This window comes from Oncorhynchus tshawytscha, linkage group LG05, assembly GCF_018296145.1.
Source record: "Oncorhynchus tshawytscha isolate Ot180627B linkage group LG05, Otsh_v2.0, whole genome shotgun sequence".
Taxonomy (NCBI): Eukaryota; Metazoa; Chordata; class Actinopteri; order Salmoniformes; family Salmonidae; genus Oncorhynchus; species Oncorhynchus tshawytscha.
The window spans coordinates 59819987-59840421 of NC_056433.1; the positions used below are offsets into that span (position 1 = coordinate 59819987).

General features: G+C 41.4%; 1 protein-coding gene across 8 annotated transcripts in view; it reads right to left on the reverse strand.

Moving 5' to 3' along the window:
- Positions 1 to 20435, reverse strand: part of ttc39a (tetratricopeptide repeat domain 39A) — a 37025-nt gene that overhangs the window by 10978 nt on the left and 5612 nt on the right. For 7 of the 8 annotated variants that reach the window (XM_042322169.1, XM_024421618.2, XM_024421620.2 and 4 more), the window contains 12 exons: positions 16206 to 16310; positions 4924 to 5055; positions 3583 to 3626; positions 3151 to 3218; positions 2939 to 3003; positions 2746 to 2845; positions 2483 to 2548; positions 2253 to 2361; positions 1982 to 2049; positions 1434 to 1493; positions 1088 to 1249; positions 772 to 863 (listed from right to left, as the gene is read on the reverse strand). In XM_042322169.1, the coding sequence (XP_042178103.1) occupies positions 772 to 863; positions 1088 to 1249; positions 1434 to 1493; positions 1982 to 2049; positions 2253 to 2361; positions 2483 to 2548; positions 2746 to 2845; positions 2939 to 3003; positions 3151 to 3218; positions 3583 to 3626; positions 4924 to 5055; positions 16206 to 16310 (1071 nt within the window). Of the gene's footprint in view, positions 1 to 771; positions 864 to 1087; positions 1250 to 1433; positions 1494 to 1981; positions 2050 to 2252; positions 2362 to 2482; positions 2549 to 2745; positions 2846 to 2938; positions 3004 to 3150; positions 3219 to 3582; positions 3627 to 4923; positions 5056 to 16205; positions 16311 to 20366; positions 20372 to 20435 lie in introns of all 8 variants that reach the window. The other variant, XM_024421622.2, reaches the window with a different exon arrangement.

Genomic DNA, 20435 nt, shown 5'->3' on the forward strand with positions numbered 1-20435 from the left:
TGATTGATTCTTTGCCTCGACACAATCCTGTCTCGGAGCTCAGCGCACAATTCCTTCAATTCCTTTTGCTCTGACATGCACTGTCAACTGTGGGACCTTATATAGACAGGTGTGTGCCTTTCCAAATCATGTCCAATCAATTGAATTTACTACAGGTGGACTCCAATGAAGTTGTAGAAACATCTCAAGGATAATCAATGGAAACAGGATTTACCTGAGCTCAATTTTGAATGTCATAGCAAAGGGTCTGAGTACTTATGTAAATAAGGTATCTGTTTTTTTGTGAACATTTATTAAAACCTTTTTTTGCTTTGTTATCATAGGGTATCAATTGTAGAATAAGGCTGTAACATAACAAAATGTGGAAAAAGTCAAGGGGTCTGAATACTTTCCGAATGCCTTCTACATTGGTAAAAATAGAAGAGTAGAGGGCCTAGAAAGCTGCCCTGCTGCACACCACACTTTACATATTTGACATTAGATAAGCTCCCATTAAAGAAAACCCTTTGAGTTATAGTAGATAGCTCAGAATCTACGATTTGGCAGAGATTGAAAAGCCATAACACATACGTTTTTTTCAACAAAAGGTTATGGTCAATACTATCAGACTGTACTGAAATCTAACAGTACAGCTCCCACAATCTTCTTATTATCAATTTCTTTCAACCAATCATCAGTCATTTGTTGAGCGCCCTTCTCTATAAGCATGCTGAAAGTCTGTTGTTCATTTGTTTACAGAGAAATAGCATTGTCTTTGTTGCAGTGACCTACCTGAATAGCGCTACCTCGTTCTCCCTGAATGGTTGGCATTCCTCCCTGGTCAGCATGCTAAGGTAGGCACCTTTCATATACGCATATGTTGCCTGGAGGGAAATGTGCATGTTTTACTACCGCAACTCTGTAAGCATCAACATAGATTTGTCCCTCTAAAGGCTAAGCGGAATACATTAAAAGCTGTTAAACAAACAAATCTATATCGCATTTACCAGCAAAATAATGCAACCATTACTGTACTGAAACAGATGTCCTTCATACTGCACTATATTGAACTGATATGCACAAATACAATTACTCCAGAATGTCCCACCTTGGACCATGCATTCTCTTTGCTGAGCAGATCAGCATAGAAGTAGGCCATCTTCCAATGTCTCTTGTATGTGAAACACCACATCAGTTCCCAGTAGCACATGTGATGGAACTGATTCCACTGCTGCTGAGCTTCACAGCACTCCTCAAAGCGCACTATAGCCTGTTACACACACACACACACACACACACACACACACACACACACACACACACACACACACACACACACACACACACACACACACACACACACACACACACACACACACGTGACAGCTGGCCAGATTTGGAGTCTAAATACAAAATCATTTTGGTAGTAGTCAGAATCATTGATCCACACTCACAGCATCCAGGTTTCCTTTGATAACCTCAATTCGACCAGCGAAGAACAAGAAGATGGATCCCTAAAAACAACACACTATGAACTGTTTTGATGGGACAGTGTGTGTGTCAGGCCTATGCACTAAATAATTCAGAGTAGTTTCACAAAATCAATACAACTGGAATATATTTTAACTGTACACTGAGTATACCAAACATTCGGAACATTGTTGATACAAACTGTTGAGCGTGAAAAACCGAGCAGTGTTGCAGTTCCTGACACAAAAAGTGTACCTGGCACATACCACCATACCCCATTCAAAGGGACTTACATATTTTGTCTTGCCCATTCACCCTCTGAATGGCACAATCCATGTCTCAAGGCTTAAAAATCCTTCTTTAACCTGCCTCCTCCCCTTCACCTATATGAATTGAAGTGGATTTAACAAGTGACATCAATAAGGGATCATAGCTTTTGCCTGGATTCACCTGGTCAGTCTATATCATGGAAAGAGCAGGTGTTCTTAATGTTTTGTATACTCAGTGTACATGCTACAATGTTCTCACTGACCTTAGGATACCGTTTGAGATATGGCTGAAGGAGTTTCTCTGCATCCTCCACATCCGCTTCCCCAGTGCCTGGAAGCCGCGAGGAGAAAAATATACAATGTTATTTCATGTTAGTTTAAGACATTTCTGCAAGATATGACCAGGGTTTTCCTTTCCTGTAGAGGTGACCACCAACCAGAATGTGGCTAGGCTACAGTATAGAGCTTGTTTTGGCAGTTGAAAAGGTCAGTGTGGTAACATTTGATGTGTGAAAACATCAGTCTTTCTCTCACCCAGGATGAAGCTCATGAAGGTGTGGTAGCAGAGCAGCAGCATATTACACAGGAAGGACCTGAACGTCTGCCCTGCTGCGCCTTCCGTCAGCTGCTGCAAGCCAAACTCCTGCAGACACACACAACACAGGACACAGGGGGCTTAGCTTAAACCTGCCCAGTCCAGCCCAGTCTAGTCCAGCATCTCACACATCATCTCAGGGCCACCTGCCTAACAGTAGGAGATCTACCTTGTTTCCAGAGAAACCCACAAATTCCAGCAACCTAAGGGTCCGAGTGGGCAGCATGGAGATCATCTGTACAAAACCCAAGAACACAGGAGTGGAAGAGTGAGAAGATGAGCCAGACACAATTACATATTGTACCAATCAGGACCATGCTTTGAGTTACACAGAGTAGCTATTGCCATAACACCCCAAAATGTCCTTCTATACAGTCTACTAGCCCAGAAAACTGGACCACAAACGTTTGTAACATGAAGCATTTCCCTCACCAGGTTGAAGGATCCCACTCCAAGCTTGACCCCGCCTTCAAAATGCCCATGATTGTCACCATGGATGTAGCTTGAGGACTGGAGGACCGTATGAAGCTCTCTGAAATACAGATATACATTCTTTACTATAGTATGAGTTGAGACATAAGGGGAATGCACTATAAGGCCCATGCACTACATCAAGAGTACTTACTTATATGTCTGGTAGCTATTCCTCACTTTAATTCCTCCCTTGATGAAACTGACCATGTTTTCATCCTACAAAAACAGGGGGAAAGAAAACGTTTAAGGATACAAAGAACAATATCATAAATGCACATTCAACTTTTAAATCTGTATCAGTGCCTCAGCGAGATAAAGAGTGTGTGGGTGTGTGTTACTGATGTTGTGGTAGCAGTGGGTTACCTGAAGGAAGGTGAGTGCTGCCCTCTGCAGGAGACATTCTGCATAGCAGACTTCAGCATGGAGTTCCTCTGAGGTGAAAATGACAGCACAATTATCTTCTGACATACTGAAACCACTACATCAGCAGGAGGCTGCACAATAAACCCACAGACAAGAAACACATTTTAAACTGTATTCTCAACTACTGAACAACTAGTGAACAACCATCATGGCTTGAAGCAATGGAGTAATACATTAAAATCACTCAAAAACAGAGTATATTCTCCAGTATCACAGCAGCTGTGTTTTATTTACTTAGGAATACACAGCTATAAAAAACTTTGTTCAATTTACACTCGTGAAATGAGTGATAAGATAAGAGGCCTGTGATAAAATAATATGTCTATGTCTAAGTGGAATGTACTGAAGTAAGTATGTTTTAACTATACTAACCTTCTGTGGAGTTTCTGTTGCTAAAGGTTGTCTTCTTGCGGAACCTGGGAGAGAATACACTTTATTACGCACCAAATCCAACATGCCACATTACAGTGTTTGATGAGACAGATATAGCAGTGTTTGTTCACAACAACTCAACACCAGTCTGTGGATGTGTGAGCTAAGAATCTGGGAATTCAACACATTCCTGTGCTTGGATATTGAAAAACGGTGATATGTAGTAACCACATTCAGACAGACATTGACAGACAGTATTTCTAACTAAAATCAGGTTTCAGAATTAGACGAATTACATGGGTTAAGGGAGATACACAAGTATAATGAGTGGTTTACTGTGATCCATGGGAAAACATTAAAGCTCCTGTAAAAGTTGTATTTGCATAGATATCTACATTTCATGCAAATCAGTGTGGCCCAGCCACATTCCATGGCTTATGTTGGTAAGATGTAGAGCGTCTCCCAGGTTAACACAGGGTCCTGGGCCTTGTAGCCAGGCAGATGGCTGTGTCATGCCCCCCCCCCAGTCCGGGAGTTTGTGTGTGTGTTCCAGCCTTTGGAAAGGCGCGTCCGTACAGGACATTTCACACACTGACTCCAGAGCTCACTGTTACAGGCCACTCACACTCCCCCAGTCAGCAAGATCTGATAGAACCTGGGTGATATCTACTCTGTGATTATCTCACAGAACATGGAGCTCACCAGCCACCACAGACCAGGATGGACATCTCCCAAAATAGCCAGAGGCCCTCACCAGTGGAATGGCCAGGTTTATCAAGAGCCAAATGGATTTCCTCTGTATATTGTTGTTGTTCATAATTAAATGAGTTAAATGAGACTTACTTGGTTAAAAACACGTGTTACACAATTCACAAAGTGGTTTCACTTGATCGGATCATATAGTTCCTCTCTTCATGATTGAATAGATCTGATAAGGGAGCCTTACCACCAAGTCAAAACCTTTGTTTTTGAATTTATTAATAAATAAAAATAACAATGAAAATCGATATATTTTATGTGGACCCATTTTTTAATGCCTCTTTTCGGCTGTATTAATCTCTTTTTGCAAGTATGGGTTCCTTATACGAACACCAAATGTTTTATTTGTACATGGATTTTGTTCTAGTAGAAATACATGTAGAATATTTTATAGTATTTGTACTGTATTTCTGATATTATGACATCTAGTGGTACTTTAGATTACCATAGGTGTCTGTAATTACCACTGGCTCACTGTGTGGCCTCATCTGTCCCACTATTAAAGAAATGTGCATCTAACTGGAAGGGTGCGGAGACATTTTCCTGCTCTTTGAATGTGGATCCTTTACAAATGAGCCTTACCGCTGACACACTGCCTGAGCCTCCTTCATGGTGTTACCAGCTGCCAGGATGTTCTCCGGGTCAAAGGTCATCATGGCCTGCATCTCCAGTATGGTGGCGTATGTGAGTGCATGGTACATGCTGTCTTTGGTTCTAGGAAGGGGGAAAAAAAGACAGCACAGAAATACTCAGCTCTATTTTTAGCAGCTATTGTTGCCTCCTCAAAATGCAATCAGATGACTCAACAAAAAATATTCCTTTGCACGTCTTGAAAAGAGGAGGAGCACAAGTATAGTGCCTTCAGAAAGTATTCACACCCCTTGACTTTTTCCACATTTTGTTGTGTTACAGCCTGATTTTATCACTGGCATACACACAATACCCCATATTGTAAAATTAGAATTTTGTTTGTTGAAATTTTTACAAATTAATGAAAAATTAAAAGCTGAAAAAGTATTCAACCCCTTTGATATGGCAAGCCTAAATAAGTTCAGAAATAAAAATGTGCTTAACAAGTTACACCTTTTTGAGTCTTTCAGTTTTTATTGTTACTCTTTTGTTTTTAACCTCTTATTTGTTGTGTAGTAAATATTTCAGTTATTATTTTTGTTTTTTAATGTTTTTTCCTATGAAGCACATTGCATCCAAAAAGTGCTATATAAATAAAGCTTGATTTGATAAAAAGTTGCATTGACTCACTCTGTGTGAAATAGTGTTTAACATGATTTTTGAATGACTACCTCATCTCTGTACCCCACACATACAATTGTCTGTAAGGTCCCTCAGTCGAGACAAGGGCGGTTTTCCAATGCCTCGCAAAGAAGAGCACCTATTGGTAGATGGGTAAAAATAAAAAACAGACATTGAATATCCCTTTGAGCATGGTGAAGTTATTAATGACACATTGGATGGTGTATCAATACACCCAGTCACTACAAAGATACAGATGTCCTTCCTAACTCAGTTGTCGGAGAGGAAGGAAACTGCTCAGGGATTTCACCAGGAGACCAATGGTGACATTAAAACAGTTACAGAGTTTAATGGCTGTGATAGGAGAAAACTGAGGATGGATCAACAACATTGTAGTTACTCCACAATACTAACCTATTTGACAGAGTGAAAAGAAGGAATCCTGTACAGAATAAAAAATATTCCAAAACATGCCAGGCACAAAAGTAAAACAACAAACAATGTGACAAAGAAATTAACTATATGTCCTGAATACAAAGCGTTATATTTGGCAAACACAACACATGACATCACTAACACTCTTCATATTTTCAAGCATGGGGGAGGCTGCATCATGCAAGAACAAGGGAATTTTTTGGGATAAAAATAAATGGAAAAGAGCTAAGCACAGGCAGAATCCTTGAATAAAACCAGGTTCAGTCTGCTTTCCAACAGACACTGGGAGACAAATTTACCTTTCAGCAGGACAATAACCTAAAACACAAGGCCAAATATACACTGGAGTTGCTTACCAAGACAACATTGAATGTTCTTCAGTCTCCTAGTTACATTTTTGACTTAAGTCTGCTTGAAAATCAATGGCAAGACGTGTCAAGTTGATCAACAACCAACTTGACAGAGCTTGAAGAATTATAGTACAATCTAAATATTGTACAATCCAGGTGTGCAAAGTTTACCCAGAAAGACTCACAGATGTAATCACTGCCAAATGTGATTCTAACATGTATTGACGTACTAACCTAATCAAGATATACTGTATTAGTGCTTTATTTATTTTTTTACAACTGTTAACATTTTTCTTCCATTTTGAGAGATTGTTGACAATATATACAGTGCCTTGCGAAAGTATTCGGCCCCCTTGAACTTTGCGAACTTGTGTCACATTTCAGGCTTCAAACATAAAGATATAAAACTGTATTTTTTTGTGAAGACTCAACAACAAGTGGGACACAATCATGAAGTGGAACGACATTTATTGGATATTTCAAACTTTTTTAACAACAAAAACTGAAAAATTGGGCGTGCAAAATTATTCAGCCCCCTTAAGTTAATACTTTGTAGCGCCACCTTTTGCTGCGATTACAGCTGTAAGTCGCTTGGGGTATGTCTCTATCAGTTTTGCACATCGAGAGACTGACATTTTTTCCCATTCCTCCTTGCAAAACAGCTCGAGCTCAGTGAGGTTGGATGGAGAGCATTTGTGAACAGTTTTCTCTTCTTTCCACAGATTCTCGATTGGATTCAGGTCTGGACTTTGACTTGGCCATTCTAACACCTGGATATGTTTATTTTTGAACCATTCCATTGTAGATTTTGCTTTATGTTTTGGATCATTGTCTTGTTGGAAGACAAATCTCCGTCCCAGTCTCAGGTCTTTTGCAGATCCATCAGGTTTTCTTCCAGAATGGTCCTGTATTTGGCTCCATCCATCTTCCCATCAATTTTAACCATCTTCCCTGTCCCTGCTGAAGAAAAGCAGGCCCAAACCATGATGCTGCCACCACCATGTTTGACAGTGGGGATGGTGTGTTCAGGCTGATGAGCTGTGTTGCTTTTACGCCAAACAAAACATTTTGCATTGTTGCCAAAAAGTTCAATTTTGGTTTCATCTGACCAGAGCACCTTCTTCCACATGTTTGGTGTGTCTCCTAGGTGGCTTGTGGCAAACTTTAAACAACACTTTTTATGGATATCTTTAAGAAATGGCTTTCTTCTTGCCACTCTTCCATAAAGGCCAGATTTGTGCAATATACGACTGATTGTTGTCCTATGGACAGAGTCTCCCACCTCAGCTGTAGATCTCTGCAGTTCATCCAGAGTGATCATGCGCCTCTTGGCTGCATCTCTGATCAGTCTTCTCCTTGTATGAGCTGAAAGTTTAGAGGGACGGCCAGGACTTGGCAGATTTGCAGTGGTCTGATACTCCTTCCATTTCAATATTATCGCTTGCACAGTGCTCCTTGGGATGTTTAAAGCTTGGGAAATCTTTTTGTATCCAAATCCGGCTTTAAACTTCTTCACAACAGTATCTCGGACCTGCCTGGTGTGTTCCTTGTTCTTCATGATGCTCTCTGCGCTTTTAACGGACCTCTGAGACTATCACAGTGCAGGTGCATTTATACGGAGATTTGATTACACACAGGTGGATTGTATTTATCATCATTAGTCATTTAGGTCAACATTGGATCATTCAGAGATCCTCACTGAACTTCTGGAGAGAGTTTGCTGCACTGAAAGTTAAAGGGGCTGAATAATTTTGCACGCCCAATTTTTCAGTTTTTGATTTGTTTAAAAAGTTTGAAATATCCAATAAATGTCGTTCCACTTCATGATTGTGTCCCACTTGTTGTTGATTCTTCACAAAAAAATACAGTTTTATATCTTTATGTTTGAAGCCTGAAATGTGGCAAAAGGTTGCAAAGTTCAAGGGGGCCGAATACTTTCGCAAGGCACTGTATATATATTTTAATCCCACTTTGTAACACAACGAAATGTGGAAAAAGTCAAGGGGTGTGAATCCTTTCTGAAGTATATAGTCATTGACATTCAACAGTGCATTCAACAGTGCAACACAGTGCATTCGGAAAGTTTTTTTCAGCCCCGAAACCTGAAGGATCTGGAGAAGGTCTGTATGGAGGAGTGGACCAAAATCCCTGCTGCAGTGTGTGCAAACCTGGTCAAGAACTACAGGAAACGTATGATCTCTGTAATTGCAAACAAAGGTTTCTGTACCAAATATTAAGTTCTGCTTTTCTGATGTATCAAATACTTATGTCTTGCAATAAAATGCAAATTAATTATTTTAAAATCATACAATGTGATTTTCTGGATTTTTGTTTTAGATTCCGTCTCTCACAGTTGAAGTGTACCTAAGATAAAAATGACAGACCTCTACATGCTTTGTAAGTAGGAAAACCTGCAAAATCGGCAGTGTATCAAATACTTGTTCTCCCCACTGTAAGTACGTATATCTAGCTGTCGAATAACACATTCTGATGGAATAGCTTGTCCTGCATTTGTAAAAACCCAGAGTGCATTGAGAGAATGTAGGAACAAGTTATTGGTTACAATTCTAAACATAGCAATGTGAATACAAAGAGGACAGACCACAAAATAGGTGAAGTGAATAGGCAAAAGAGTTGAGTCCTCATTCAAAGCCAAGGGCAGTGTGAATACAAAGAGAACAGAGTTATTTTGCTTTTTTTTTTTACCCAAGAGTTCACTTTAAAGAGGACTGAGATTGGTTGTTTTAAGGAGAACTATATGTGAAAATACCCTAAGTTATAACATTTTCCCTTGGAAACAGGCCCAAGATAAGTCGCTGAATGTGACACTGCAGATCTGACAATGCACACCCAAGAGTGCTGGTCTGACTGGTTCCCAGAAAGTTCCACCATAGTCAAAGTAGCTATGAGACAATGCAGGTGCGACAGAAGTCTCTTAACTGGAATGTTGCATGTCTGCATGCCTGACATTTGACTGCCATTGACCACAAAACAACTCATGGGACTACCGAGAGGACTTCTGTACAAAAAGAAGCATCACTTACAAAATCATTAGTCTATTAGCCACAAGATGAGTAGTGTCTTCCTGGGTACCTTACCTATCGAAAATAAAGTTTTGCTTTTTGTGTGACTCACATTCACTATGTGTAAATATACACTTTATCATCAAATGTATGTCACATCAAAAACCATACACACATTATTTAAAAGGAAGACATAAATCAAGAGATATTTAGTCGTGAGAAAGTGCAGAATGGTAAAAACAGGCCATGAATTGGGATGTTTGTGCCTGCTGCCTGGCTTCTGTTGTTGACTGTTGTGGAGATAGACAAGTGAAGCATGGAGGAGGAGGTGCGATGGTGCTTTGCTGGTGACACTGTCAGTGATTTATTTAGAATTCAAGACACACTTAACCAGCATGGTTACCACAGCATTCTACAGTGATACGCCATCCCATCTGGTTTGCGCTTAGTGGAACTATCATTTGTTTTTCAACAGGACAATGACCCAACACACGTCCAGGCGGTGTAAGGTCTATTTGACCAAAAAGGAGAGTGATGGAATGCTGCATCAGATGATCTGGCCTCCATAATCACCCGACCTCAACTCAATTGAGATGATTTGTGATTAGTTGGACTGCAGAGTGAAGGAAAAGCAGCCAACAAGTGCCTATCATATATGGGAACTCCTTCAAGGCTGTTGGAAAAGCATTCCAGGTGAAGCTGGTTGAGAGAATGCCAAGACTGTGCAAAGCTGTCATCAAGGCAAAGAGTGGCTACTTTGAAGAATCTCAAATATAAAATATATATTTTATATGTAGTAACCAAAACACTTTTTTGGTTACTACATGATTCCATGTGTTATTTCATAGTTTATGTCTTCACTATTATTCTACAATGTAGAAAATAGTACAAATAAAGAAAAAGCCTTGAATGAGCAGGTGTGTCCAAACTTTTGACTGGTACGGTTTATGAATAAACATTTTGAAAGTTGTTCCAAGGTACAGTGGGGCAAAAAAGTATTTAGTCAACCACCAATTGTGCACGTTCTCCCACTTAAAAAGATGAGAGAGGCCTGTAATTTTCATCATAGGTACACTTCAACTATGACAGACAAAATGAGAAAAAAAAATCCAGAAAATCACATTGTAGGATTTTTAATAAATTTATTTGCAAATGATGGTGGAAAATAAGTATTTGGTCAATAACAAAAGTTTATCTCAATACTTTGTTATATACCCTTTGTTGGCAATGACAGAGGTCAAACGTTTTCTGTAAGTCTTCACAAGGTTTTCACACACTGTTGCTGGTATTTTGGCCCATTCCTCGATGCAGATCTCCTCTAGAGCAGTGATGTTTTGGGGCTGTTGCTGGGCAACACGAACTTTCAACTCCCTCCAAAGATTTTCTATGGGGTTGAGATCTGGAGACTGGCTAGGCCACTCCAGGACCTTGAAATGCTTCTTACGAAGCCACTCCTTCGTTGCCCGGGCGGTGTGTTTGGGATCATTGTCATGCTGAAAGACCCAGCCACGTTTCATCTTCAATGCCCTTGCTGATGGAAGGAGGTTTTCACTCAAAATCTCACGATACATGGCCCCATTCATTCTTTCCTTTACACGGATCAGTCGTCCTGGTCCATTTTGGGTCCAACAGCCCCAAAGCATGATGTTTCCACCCCCATGCTTCACAGTAGGTATGGTGTTCTTTGGATGCAACTCAGCATTTTTTGTCCTCCAAACACGACGAGTTGAGTTTTTACCAAAAAGTTATATTTTGGTTTCATCTGACCATATGACATTCTCCCAATCTTCTTCTGGATCATCCAAATGCTCTCTAGAAAACTTCAGAGGGGCCTGGACATGTACTGGCTTAAGCAGGGGGACACGTCTGGCACTGCAGGATTTGAGTCCCTGGCGGCGTAGTGTGTTACTGATGGTAGGCTTTGTTACTTTGGTCCCAGCTCTCTGCAGGTCATTCACTAGGTCCCCTTGTGTGGTCTTGGGATTTTTGCTCACCGTTCTTGGAGCCCCAGATCAAGGGAGATTATCAGTGGTCTTGTATGTCTTCCATTTCCTAGCAATTGCTCCCACAGTTGATTTCTTCAAACCAATCTGCTTACCTATTGCAGATTCAGTCTTCCCAGCCTGGTGCAGGTCTACAATTTTGTTTCTGGTGTCCTTTGACAGCTCTTTGGTCTTGGCCATAGTGGAGTTTGGAGTGTGACTGTTTGAGGTTGTGGTCTTTTATACTGATAACAAGTTCAAACAGGTGCCATTAATACAGGTAACCAGTGGAGGAAAGAGGAGCCTCTTAAAGAAGAAGTTACAGGTCTGTGAGAGCCAGAAATCTTGCTTGTTTGTAGGTGACCAAATACTTATTTTCCACCATAATTTGCAAATAAATTCATTTGTTTTTTCCTCATTTTGTCTGTCATAGTTGAAGTGTACCTATGATGAAAATTACAGGCCTCTCTCATCTTTTTAAGTGGGAGAACTTGCACAATTGGTGGCCGACTAAATACTTTTTTTTGCCCCACTGTAAATTAAGAAAGTTACCATAGATTGCCATATATTACCTGTTATTTACCAAAATTACAGAAGAATGTTGGACAGCCAATGAGACGGAGTCTGGCTAGGCGATTACACTACACCCTTTCAATGAACATGTGTGTTCCATCTCTACATATTTCTCAGTATAGATGGACAGCCCCTCCCTCACCTTTCACGACGTATACACTACCAACAGTTCCATGCCTAGTGTACAACACTCACATATAGTGTGGTGGTTAATTTCTTTTCTATCAAATGAGGAGAGACAAACGTATCACACAAGTCAGAGTTATACTTCAACTAAATCTTTATTCACTTATTAATAAGGGGGCAGGTCAATACAGCACACATATATAAAGTGAATCGATTGAGTGCTCTACGATAATGATGGCTGGTCGATGAATCACCCTCAGATGATTCGTTGAGAGCCCCAAGTCTTTTATAGCCAACATACACCCCCTTCAGTCTACATGACAAACAATAGATGTATGGAATGGGTCACAAGGTTAATATTTGGTTGAAAGATACTTATAAATCACACCCGACAGTATCTAATGTAAAAACGTCTCCTTGTGTACAAACCAGGGTCTGGTCCCGAGTCATCTCTTCCTGGTAACTTCCAGTCAGGCACACATACACTAATCATGCAAGGGAATGCGGTCTTGTTAGGTTTATCTCCAATCCCTTGTAAATCCACTGTCAGTGTTAAATCTCCCAGAGGCCCACTTTCAGTTCACACAGACAGAATAGAGTTATATGAACCCTCTATTCTGTTGCATAAAACAACAACTTGATGCAATAACAGTATTATAACAATCTTGAAATTTCTCTCACAATAGTTGTCAGGAATGAGGTGGGACTGGCAAGTCCTTGATTGGGATAGGACAACTATGTAAGGCCTGCTGCTGTTCCTTGCCCAGTCGGCATGTTTGTACAGGTAAATAGTAGCTTCAGAGAGCAGAAGGCAGTGCATAATTTTACTCTCTAATCAGAAAAGCTAAAGCTGTGAAATTAAAAGTATGAGGCTGGCTGTTTTGATGTCATTGCAGTGCCTTTTTCCTCTTTCAAGCCTTTGTCAGCTTCAATTAACAGGTGTGCCTTGTTAAAAGTTAATTTAATCAGTTGTTGTGACAAGGTAGGGGTGGTATACAGAAGATGGCCCTATTTGGTAAAAGACAAAGTCCATATTATGGCAAGAACGGCTCAAATAAGCAAAGAGAAATGACAGTCCATCATTACTTTAAGACATGAAGGTCAGTCAGTCCAGAAAATGTCAAGAACTTTGAACGTTTCTTCAAGTGCAGTCCCCCAACAAATAAGTAGGTGTGTCCAATCTTTTGACTGGTACTGTATAGTTAATCAAATAATCCAATTTTATTGGTCACATACACATGGTTAGCAGATGTTATTGCGAGTGTAGCGAAATGCTTGTGCTTCTAGTTCCGACAGTGCAGTAATATCTAATATCAATCTAAGTAATCTAACAATTCCACAACAACTACCTAATACACACAAATCTAAGTAAAGGGATGGAATAAGAATATATACATATAAATATATGGATGAGCGATGACCAAGCAGCAGTCTGATGGCCTTGAGATGGAAGCTGTTTTTCAGTCTTTTAGTCCCAGATTTGATGCACCTGTACTGACCTCGCCTTCTGGATGGTAGCAGGGTGAACAGGTAGTGGCTTGGATGGTTGTTGTCCTTGATGATCTTTTTGGCCATCCTGTGACATCGTGTGCTGTAGGTGTCCCAGAGGGCTGGTAGTTTGCCCCCGTTGATGCGTTGGGCAGACCGCACCACCCTTTGGAGAGCCTTGCGGTTGTGGGCGGTGCAGTTGCCATTGAGACCATGGGCTCAACGGCAAGCTTAATGATGAGCTTGGATGGTACTATGGTGTTGAATGCTGAGCTGTAGTCAATGAACAGCATTCTTTCATAAATATGCCTCTTGTCCAGATAGGATAGGGCAGTGTGGACCTATAGGGGCGGTATGCAAATTGAAGTAGGACTAGGGTGGCAGGTAAAGTGGAGGTGATATGATCCTTGACTAGTCTCTCAAAGCACTTCATGATCACAGAAATGAGTGCTATGGGGCGATTGTAATTTAGTTCTGTTACCTTTGCCTTCTTGGGTACAGGAACAATGGTGGCCATCTTGAAGCATGTGGGGACAGCAGACTGGGATAGGGAGAGATTGAATATGTCCGTAAACACACCAGCCAGTTGGTCTGCACATGCTCTGAGGACGCGGCTAGGGTTGCCAGCCTTGTGAAGGTTAACACAATTAAATGTCTTACTCACATCGGCCACGGAGGAGGAGAGCCCACAGTCCTTGGTAGCGGGCCGAGTCGGTGGCACTGTATTATCCTCAAAGCAGGCAAAGCGGGCATTTAGTTTGTCTGGAAGCAAGACGTCGGTGTCCGTGATTTGGCTAGTTTAATTTTTGTAGTCCGTGATTGTCTGTAGACCCTGCCACATACGTCTCGTGTCTGAGCCGTTGAATTGCGACTCCACTTTGTCCCTAAACCGTCATTTTGCTTGTTTGATTGGCTTGTGGAGGGAATAACTACACTGTTTGTATTCGGCCATATTCCCAATCATCTTTCCATGGTGTAATGCAGTGGTTTCCGCTTTCAATTTAGCGCGAATGCCGCCATCTATACACGGTTTCTGGTTAGGGTAGGTTTAAATAATTACAGTGGGTACAACATATCCAATGCACTCACTCAACAAATCAGTGTATAAATCGATATTATTCTCGATATTAGGCTGCCCGGAACATTTCCCAGTCTGCGTCATCAAAACAATCTTGAAGCGTGGATTCCGATTAGTCAGACCAGCGTTGAATAGTTCTATTCGCGGGTACATCCTGTTTGAGTTTCTGCCTATAGGACGGGAGGGGAAAATGGAGTCGTGGTCAGATTTGCCAAAGGGAGGAAGGGGGAGGGCCTTGTATGCATTGCGGAAGTTAGAGAAGCAGTGATCCAGTGTATTGCCCGCACGAGTGCTACAATCAATATGCTGATAGAATTTAGGTAGCCTTGTTCTCAAATTTACTTTGTTAAAATCCCCAGCTACAATAAATAAATGCAGTCTCAGGATATATGGTTTCAGTGAAGTTCCTTGAGAGGCCGTCGTGGGATCGGCTTGAGGGGGGATATTCACGGCTGTGACAAAAACCGAAGAGAATTCTCTTGGGAGATAATATGGTCAGCATTTGATTGTGAGGAATTCTAGGTCAGGTGAACAAAAAGGACTTGAGTTCCTGTATGTTGTTACGATTACACCATGAGTCGTTAAAACATACATTATATTGCTGTGTTCATCATTCTGTGACATGGAAGGGCAGACCCCACAGTATAAACATACTCTACATTATTACAAGAGTTTAGTATATGGGAGAAAGCCTGCCACTTTGTGTGCTCACTGCTCTGCAGAGGTTCTGGAATATACCTGGCCCAATTTACTGCCTCAGTACAATACATCAGCCTGAGGGGAGGGGAAGGAGGGAGAGAGGGAAGAAGAGATGGAGAGAGAGAGAGACATTGCTATTTCAGCACCACAGGCTTTCTCTACAGGTTTTTTTCCTTCCATAGATTTTCTCTTATCATTATTCTACCACACAATGCTGTGTAAACCTATGCTCAACAAACCTTAGGTGATATTACACACTAGGATTCTGATGACGTGGAGGATTTCTTGAGGCTTTTCTCACAAAGGGCTTCTTGGAATAGCAAACAAAGGAAGCCATAGGGGAGTTTAAGTGCCTACACCTTTGCTCTGCAATACACAACTCAGTCTACCATCACTCCCCTTGTCTTGCCCCAGGGTGACAGCTGACAGAATATGCCAAGACTTGGAGAGATTAATTGTATACATAGACTAGGCTACCATGTATTCAGAACTAAGACAGGATATCAACATTGGGAACTGAAAGGGATTAAGTACATCTATTGAGTTGTGAAACAGTGAAAGGATGGCAAATGGAAGACACAGTAGGGAGAGCTGGAGAGAAACTGGGACTTGGGAGTGGCCAAAGAAGAGAAAAGATTGAATGTTGAGAAGGCCATGATAATGGAGGAGAAAATTCACAGAGGAAATTTAAGAAACCTGATGATGGTGTGTTTGAACACAATGCTGAATGGGTGTCAAACAGGAGAGGTGGTGATGTTTATGAAACCAGCTCAGAGTGTACACTGTAGCACCAGTCACATTGTGTATTACCACCAGCCACCTGTGTGGACACTACATTACCAGGGTACAGGTCTCTCACCTGCAGCGAAGCCTGGACAGGGCCTCATCAAAGTCATTCCTCAGGAACAGGTCCATTGCTGCCATACAGTCCTCCAGGGCCAAAGACAGGTCCGACTTCTGGGACCTGAGACACAGAAAAGGGGTAAAGGGGACAGAGAGATGAAGCATAGGTCAGTTAAGTACCTACCCATTGCTTCTCAGTGCAGGACCAAAATGTTAGAATAACACATTATCCTGTCTTATTTCTTGACATCCCCACAGAACAGAAAATAATTTACCTCTGATAAATTAGGTTTACATTGTTGAATGAAAGAAGCTGATTACTGCCAACTTCCCAGTGGACCTAAATATATTCTATTATTTTATGAATGAAACCCAGGACAAAACCTGTGTTTGTTCATGTCAACTAGGTGACATGTCTGAGTTCTATGTAGAGTAGCAGCCTGTAGAGTAGGATGACACAGCTTTAACGACAAAGGAGCACTTCACTGGCTCCATCTACAGTAACGGATATCTTTAAAAAGAGCCACGTCACTTGTTTTCTCTCCCAGGCAGCTCTGCTGCAGTGCCCCTGTTCTGTTGTTAGTGGGGGTGTGGGGGAGGGGGGGCAAGGGGAACACGGACAACCTCCAAACATTCTGTGAGGAGTGTAGGTCATGATATTGTCTCACTTTCCCACCCAATCTGAGCAGGCTTTTACACTGAACAAAAATATAAACGCAACAAGTAAAGTGTTGGTCCCATGTTTCTTGAGCTGAAATAAAAGATCCCAGAAATGTTCCATATGCACAAAAAGCTTTTTTCTCTCAAATGTTGTGCACATATTTGTTTACATCCCTGTTAGTGACCATTTGTCCTTTGTCAAGATAATCCATCCACCTGACAGGTGTGGTATATCAAGAAACTGATTACACAGGTATTATTACACAGGTACACCTTGTGCTGGGGACAATAAAAGGCTATTCTAAAATGTTCCATTTTGTCACACAACGCAATGCCACAGATGTCTCAAGTTGCGGGAGCATGCAATTGGCATGCTAACTGCAGGAATGTCCACCAGAGCTGTTGCCAGATAATTGAATGTTCATTTCTCTACCATAAGCCGCATCCAACGTTGTTGTAGAGATTTAGGCAGTACATCCAACCGGCCTCACAACCACAGACCACGTGTAACCACTCCAGCTGGACATCTGATGAAATTGTGGGTTTGCACAACCAAATCAACCAAACTGTGGGTTTGCACCACACAACCAACCAAACTCATCTGTGTGGTCGTCCTCTTCACCAGGGTCTTGACATGACTGCAGTTTGGCGTCGTAACCGACTTCAGTGGGAAAATGCTCACCTTTGATGGCCACTGTCATGCTGGAGATGTGTGCTCTTCACGGAGTAAACCCGGTTTCAACTGTACCGGGCAGATGATATGATGTTGTGTAGGCGAGCGGTTTGCAGATGTCACTGTTGTGAAGAAGAATACCCCATGGTGGTGGTGGGGTTATGGTATGTATAAGCTACACACAACGAATACAAAGGCATTTTATCGATGGCAATTTGCATGCACAGAGATACCGTGACGAGATCCTGAGGCCCATTGAGGTGCCATTCATCTGCCGCCATCACCTCATGTTTCAGCATGATAATGCACAGCCCCATGTTGGAAGGATCTGTAAACAATTCCTGGAGGCTGAAAATGTCCCGGTTCTTCCATGGCCTGCATTCTCACCAGACATGTCACCAATTGAACATATTTGGAATACTCTGGATTGAAGTGTACCACGGCGTGTTCCAGTTCCCGTCAATATCCAGCAACTTCACACAGCCATTGAAGAGGAGTGGAACAACATTCCACAATCAACAGCCTGATCAACTCTATGCAAAGGAGAAGTCACGCTGCATGAGGAAAATGGTGGTCACACCAGATACTGACTGGTTCTCTGATCCACTCCCATACATTTTTTTTAAAGGTATCTTTGAGCAACCGATGCATATCTGTATTCCCAGTCATGTGAAATCCATAGATTAGGGCCTAAATCATTTATTTCAATTGACTGATTTCCTTATATGAAATTGTTGCATGTTGCATTTATATTTTTGTTCAGTGTACATGGTTTTCACTGCATCTACTATTGAGTGGTCTTTTACTGCTATCAGACTAACGCTAGACTTTTCTTATCTGACAAGATTGGATTCTTTTCACTGTTTCTTCAGTGAGCTGCTTTCTCATTCGCTCTGCATCAAATTACGGGTCTTTCAAATGGGTGATTTAATCAAATAAGTAAGTGGGGTTTCACCACATCTTTTAATATAAAGCTAGAATCTTCATCCAAACAAATCTCTGTTGGTGATGTCAAGACTCCTCTCCATTAAAAACAATAGAGCACTATGTACAGTTGAAGTCGGAAGTTCACATACACCTGACTAAATACATTTAAACTCAGTTTTTCACAATTTCTGACATTTAATCCTAGTAAAGATTCCCTGTCTTAGACCAGTTAGGATCACCACTTTATTTTAAGAATGTGAAATGCCAGAGTAATAGTAGAGAGAATTATTTATTTCAGCTTTTGTTTCTTTCATCACATTCCCAGTGGGTCAGATGTTTATATACACTCAATTAGTATTTGGTAGCATTGCCTTTAAATTGTTTAACTTGGGTCAAACGTTTTGGGTAGCCTTCCACAAGCTTTCCACAAAAAGTTGGGTGAATTTTGGCCCATTCTTCCTGACAGAGCTGGTGTAACAGTGTCAGGCTTGTAGGCCTCCTTGCTCGCACACGCTTTTTCAGTTCTGCCCACAAATTTTCTATAGGATTGAGGTCAGGGCTTTGTGATGGCCACCCCAATATCTTGACTTTCTTGTCCTTAAGGCATTTTGCCACAATTTTGGAAGTATGCTTGGTGTCAATGTCCATTTGGAAGACCCATTTGCGACAAAGCTTTAACTTCCTGACTGATGTCTTGAGATGTTGCTTCAATATTTCCACATAATGTTACTTCCCCATGATGCCATCTATTTTGTGAAGTGCACCAGTCCCTCCTTCAGCAAAGCAACCCCACAACATGATGCTGCCACCCCAGTGCTTCACGGTTGAGATGGTGTTCTTCGGCTTGCAAGCCTTCCCCTTTTACCTCCAAACACAATGATGGTAATTATGGCCAAACTGTTCTATTTTTGTTCAGACCAGAGGACATTTCTCCAAAAAGTGCGATCTTTGTCCCCATGTGCAGTTGCAAGCCGTAGTCTGGCTTTATGACGGTTTTGGAGTCGATATAGGACTAGTTTTACTGTGGATATAGATACTTTTGTACCTGTTTCCTCCAGCATCTTCACAAGGTCCTTTGCTGCTGTTCTGGGATTGTTTTGCACTTTTCACACCAAAGTACGTTCATCTTTAGGAGACAGAACGTGTCTTAGTGCATGTAAACGTCTGACCCACTGGAATTGTGATACAGTGAATTATAAGTAAAATAATCTCTCTGTAAACAACTGTTGAAAAAATGACTTGTGTCATGCACAAAGTAGATGTCCTAACCGACTTGCCAAAACTATAGTTTGTCAACAAGAAATTTGTAGAGTGGTTGAAAAACGAGTTAATGACTCCAACCTAAGTGTATGTAAACTTCCAACTTCATCTGTACTTTCATTGATTAACATTTTTTATGTTTGTTTACAACAGATATTTTAGAAAGGTTCTGTACCTTTGAAGCCACGGTGTGACCACAATAACATTTTATAAAAAGGTTCCAAGAAAGCTGTCCAGAGTTATACCTAGAAAGACACAGCAACGATTTGGCTGAGGCCTCTGAAGTTCACAACAAAGTGGGGGTTCGTCACACTATTTGCCAAACTGTACCATACCTAAACCACCCCAAGCGTAACAGTCCCAAAGTCGACATAATGTCTTCTCAGCAAATTGGGCTCATGGACACAAAGTATTGAACCAAACAATGGAGTCTGGCTGACACAACTGAGGAGAATCTCTACAATGAAGACGGCTAACTGACATCCCTTTACATTCCTGCAGATCAGTGATACATAGGACTTCTTTATGCTAGACCAGGGCAACATTGATGGGGTGGGAACCACAAAAAAATCTGAATTCATCATTAGGGGCAGAAGTGTCTCGTGGGTCTGTTCAACGACATCCATACCAACACATGCAGTCAGAGCCGGCCTTAACCCTTTGGGTGCCCAAATGGGGCCCCACCTTGTGAACCAAACATTTTAGCGGCCCTGCTCTTGACAGCGG